Raw genomic sequence first — 5,392 nt, 5'->3', positions numbered from 1 at the left:
GCCAATGGTAGCCCGGCTTTGCTCCTGAGCCAGGAGCGCCGGCACTGCGGCTGAGAGGACAGCGGTGGTCAGGATGGTGGTTAATCTGTGGGCCGTGTGCGTGACCCAGGGGAGGAGGAAGTGACTTGGAAGTTGTCCTTCCAAAGTAAAGAGCCAAGTGAAATGCAGAAGAACAAGGTGGGACAGCATGGCCATCCCGGGGGCAGCAGGAGAGGATCCCTTCTCTGCTACTCTTGCTTTTGACCTCTCCCCAGTGGAAAGCTAAGGTTATTTTAAAACCTTGAAATCCTGGAGAATCTCTTTTTTTGTTGAAATGGCAGTTTTAAAGGTCTAAACAATGAAATTCAGTCTTTGGAAACGGCTGCTGGCTGCAGATGTGTATGAAAAATGCCAGGCCAGTGGCCAGTCCTCCAATGTCTTCCCACGCCCCGGCCACTCAGGGGGCCCTGCAGTCCCATCTGGGCACAGCCCCTGGAACTGCGAGTGACTCCACAAATGCATTTCCTGAATGTTCTTTCCAGTTGTTGGCTCTCCCGGGCCTTTTCTCGGCAGCTCACACACCCAGAGGGCAGCGGCGGCCTCTGGAAGGCCTTCCCCGCCCCTCTGCTTTGAGTTGCCCGGGCTGCTGTTGTCACCATCCTGCCCTTACCCATCCGACTCCAGGTGGCCTGGGGTAAAGGGTCATGCAAGTGCACTCTGCATGTATATCAGCGAGGCCCGCCCAGCCCAGCACCACAGGACAGGCATCACCAGCTACCCGAGAGGCATGGGGCCCTCCCCTCGCAGTCTCTCCCTGGAGTCGGGCCTGGGGGCTGCAGACAGCAGTTGGCGCTTGGCTGGAGGGGCTGCTGGGCAGGCATGTGGTACCGGACCTTCTTCCAGAACCTTGTCTTTGCAGACTGTGACCTCTCTGCCGTCCAGTCCCCTGACCAGCGGATGGCCCCCTGCTTCCGCCTGAGGAACTGGATGGACTCGGGCATTTTCTCATAGTCCTGGATCTTTTCCAGCTCCAGCAGGACGACTTTGACCCCATCCTGGACAAGGGCGTTGTACAACACGATGTGCTCTTCAGACGAGCTCCCCAGCCAGCTGAATCCCGACGTTTCTCGGACCAAAATGATAATCAGCCTTCTGCTCTTCTTTATGTTTTCATTTGTGACCTCAACAATGTCTGAGAACCACAAAGCATGGCAGGGTAAGTGCAACTTCTATTTACAATCATTCTTTCCAGAGCCAAACCCCGTGTCCCCAACACTTGCCTTACTTAGGGTTAAAGGAGGGTCCCACTTAGAGACCAGCTCTAAACACTGGCCCCAGAAGCTGAGCATTCTCTTAGGACTCAGAGCACTTTCAGTAGGAATTTAAAATCTGGTTGGTAAACCGGTTGACCTACTCCTCTTTTATTTTACTGTATCGGCTGTAAAGCAATTTTCAGATCTAACTAGCAATTACGTTTTCCAAAACGAAGCACAACTTAGTTAATTGTTGTTTCAACAAAATATGAGAAAAGTAAATATTTTGCATTAAATAATGTGAAAATCATCATTATGCACCACTGAAGAGGGTCTTAAAATTGTCAAATATGTTACCTATGCTAGTCATCTAGAAAGATGAAACCCAATTTAATTAACCCAGTTAATTTAATAGATAAATTAGTTTCAAAACGAGATTTTTACTTCTCCGTTCATACCTTCCCCAGCGTAGTCATCCCTTCCATAAATGAACAGCTTGTATCCACACTGTTTTTCTAAGACCTCAGGTAAGATTTTAAACACAAAAATATCTGAATTGGAGGTGGACCCTTCTCCAAGGGTCTTTGGATACAGTATGTATGCATCATAGGTTTTTCCGTCTGAATCTAAAGGGGAAATGTGATATTTTAGAACCACAAGGAAAAATAAGAGGTTTGGTAAAGTCAATATAGCAAACATGCACTTCCGAATGAATTACTATTTCATATGATGGTATGAATGAAGTTTCAATACAAAATACAGCGCACCTTTTTCAAATGCTGTACCCTGACAAGTGTCTCTTTGTTGAGTTTACTGCAAAGCTGTTCTTATGTTACTGAGGGCCACCCACATGAGCGCCCTCCACCTCTCTGCATGGGAATGACCTCCAGTTCTCGTCTCCCTCCCCACGCCACAACACCCAATTCTACCATTCTCCCTTCTATGTATCATTGCAGCTTCATTTTTTCCAAGATTTAAACAAGAGAGAGTGCATGCATGACGATTGAGTCCTTTCTTTGATTTAATAGCAATCTTGGGTGATCTGTGTTCTGCCCAGCACAGAGCGGGTCCTCAGTAACCAGGTTTATGAAGACACTCTCAATACCATTGACCCCACCACTATGAGCCTAAAGCAGTAACTTGGAAAACAATGTCAGTCTGCTCAGTTATGAAACTGTAATTATATATAAGAATAACTACTATCTTTATATATGTTAAATTTCATTTTAAAATTTAAGTAAAAACTCTCTTAGTTATCTTCTATATCTCTTAACTATCCCCTCTCTTCAACAAGAAAATAAAAATTGTACCTTTTTTCGGGAGAAAATCATAGCAAGAATCCCTGTACCAAAGCACAATGTCAACCTTGAAGATTTTATAGATGAAAACAGAGCTGGTAATCACTACTGTTAACATGACGAATATACCAATCAGGTGCTTCTGGAAACTGGGGACTAGAGCAGAAAAGAGAGGAAACCAAAAGAATTTATTAGAACCAAAAGAATTAAACATTTGAGCACAACAAATTAAACATCATCATCCCAGAGAAACCATATTTGGGACTGGCCTGTAATCCCAAATCTCAGATAGTATTAATCCATTCATTACCACTTAATAATGGGTATTAACGTACAAAGACATCTAGAACGGATACCATGTAGAAAAACTACAGTGCATTGTACTAAATTTCCACCTAAGTAGTATAATATACAATCTCACAGAAAAATAACAAAGACCATAGGATAGAGCACAATATAGTAAAAAGAGTCTAAGTTACTCAAAAGCCAGCAAAAGCTCCTAGAGGTAGAAGAGTCAGGTGGGAAAAGTGAAGTCTGGGGGAAAGAGAAGGGTGAGGGATGCCACACAGAATGTTTAATACTTGGATATTCTCCAGGCTTCACTGGCTAATTATTCATCCAATGATTGATTACAGAGTGGGGGACAGAGGAGGAAAGTGAAGGAAAGGTAAGGAGAAGGGGGTAGAGAAGAGGAAACAAGAAAGGGACTTGCAAATGTCAGGGGTCAGGAGGAGAACCAAGATGGTGGTGTAGGTAAATGCTGGTACTCACCACCTCAGATAATAACATTAAAATTACAACTAAAATACAGAACAACCATGAAATCTGGATGAACAGAAATCCTATAATGAGAGAAGTAAATAAGAAAGTACACTGAGATGGTAGGAGGGGTGGAGACATGGAATGGGTTGGTCCAACACCTGTGTGTGGTGTGGTTTTAATCAGGAGGGAGATCATCTCTGTGGAAGCCTCCCAGGAGGAGTTAGAGCCCCCCCCCACACACACACACCAGACCCCCCAGCCCAGGGTTACAGAGCTGGGAAGAGATGTCCCTGTAATTTCAGGTTGTAAAACCAGTGGGAATTGTGGCTGAGTGACTCATAGGCAGCTGGAGACCCACATGTTCTTCTTAAAGGGCCAGAGCACGAACTTACTCGGACTTGATTTCTCTGAGCTCCAGCACTGGAGCGGCAGCTTGAAAGGAACCTGGGACATTCAGGGAGGAATTGGATTTTCTGGCCTCAGGGCAAGAATTCAGGGGCCGTTTTCTTCCAGACAGGGGAGTTCACAGAGGTTATTATTCCTATGCTGGGACCTCCCCCTTGCAAAACTGACTGGCAGCCATATCTGATTTCCATCAGCTTGGCTCACACTGTTCAGTCTGCCCTGGTGATTGCCAAGATCCTGCCCCATCCAATTTGCAGTGCCATCCAATCTGTTTGCAGTGGCTTTTCTATAGGAATGGCCTATCCTGGCTCAGGCTTCAGACTTTTTTAAAATCTCTTAAACAAGCAGCATCTGACATCAGTGTGCCCCAAATCGATCAATAAGAAACCTAAGTCTGCTTTGCTTCACAGCTTGACCTCGCCTGGGCATTTCCAAGTAGCAGCCATCTGCAGATCTCTCTGTAGCTCCTGCCCAAAGGCCCCAGGCAGTGGTTGACAGCTCCAGACCAAATTAGATTACAACTCTACACATCCACAGTGACACACTCAAGGGGCAGACTCAGTGAACACAGGGAAGCAGCCAAAATGCAGAGACAAAAAAACATGTCACAAATGAAAGAACAGAAGAAATCTCCAGAAAAAGAAGTAAATGAAATGAAAGCAGACAAACTACTAAATACAGAGTTCAAAACAATGGTTATAAGGTTGCTCAAGGATCTTAATGACAACTTCAAGGGACTTAGTGAAACTTTCAAGGAACTTAGTGAGAATTTCAAGAACCTTAGTGAGAACATCAAAGACATAAAAAAGGACCAGTCAGAAATTAAGCTGAAGGTGGTGTCTGCCAACTAAACTGAAGGTGCAGGATTTTAGACGTTCACAGATTAAAGTTTCTACAGTATTGCTTGCTAATGATCTGAGTGCATTGGTGATTATATGTGTCCTCATTCTCTCACCTGGTGTTTCTCAAGTCCTCTGGACCCGCAGACACGTGGGTCTGGGTGGTGCATGTGCCCTTCCCATTGTGCCAGTGTATTGGTGTAGACTTGCTCTGTTTTCAGCTGTATTTATTGCTAAATTTCTCCGCATAAACTTATCCCATTGTATTTTTTATAAATAAATATTTTTAACATGAAAAAAAGAAATTAAACATACACTAACTAAAATAAATAATACTTTATAGGGATTTAACAGCAGAATAGATGATTCTGATAATTTAATCAATGATTTGGAATATGAGGTGGCAAAAAACAACCAATCTGAACAGCAAAAAGAAAATAGAATCCAAAAAATATGAAGATAGTGTAAGGAGCCTCTGGGACAATTTCAAGAGTATCACCATTCACATTATGGGGTGCCAGAGAGAGAAGAGAGAGACAAAGATATTGAAAACCTATTTGAAGAAATAATGACAGAAAACTTCCCTACCTGGTGAAAGAAACAGACTTGTAAGTCCAAGAAGCACAGAGTCCCAAAAAAGAGAATCCCAAAGAGGCCCACACCAAGACACATCATAATTAAAATACCAAGAGTTAAAGACAAAGAGAAAATCTTAAAAGCAGCAAGAGAAAAGCAGTTAGTTACCTACAAGGGAGTACCCATACAACTGTCAGCTGATTTCTCAACAGAAACTACGCAGGCCAGAAGGGAGTGGCAAGAAATTTTCAAAGTGCTGAATAGCAAGGACCTACAATCA

General features: G+C 43.8%; 1 protein-coding gene across 1 annotated transcript in view; it reads right to left on the bottom strand.

The window, feature by feature from the left end:
* Positions 1-308: 308 nt before the first annotated feature.
* IL1R1 (interleukin 1 receptor, type I) overlaps positions 309-5,392 on the bottom strand; it is a 32,251-nt gene continuing 27,167 nt past the window's right edge. The window contains 4 exon segments of the mRNA XM_015562236.1: positions 309-848; positions 851-1,171; positions 1,691-1,858; positions 2,543-2,686. Coding sequence (XP_015417722.1) covers positions 754-848; positions 851-1,171; positions 1,691-1,858; positions 2,543-2,686 — 728 coding nt within the window. The 3' untranslated portion in view covers positions 309-753.

Source organism: Myotis davidii, unplaced genomic scaffold (genome assembly GCF_000327345.1).
Source record: "Myotis davidii unplaced genomic scaffold, ASM32734v1 scaffold296, whole genome shotgun sequence".
Classification (NCBI taxonomy): domain Eukaryota; kingdom Metazoa; phylum Chordata; class Mammalia; order Chiroptera; family Vespertilionidae; genus Myotis; species Myotis davidii.
The sequence above is the reverse complement of the archived record's forward strand: the minus strand, read 5'-3'. Positions and strand labels throughout refer to the sequence as shown.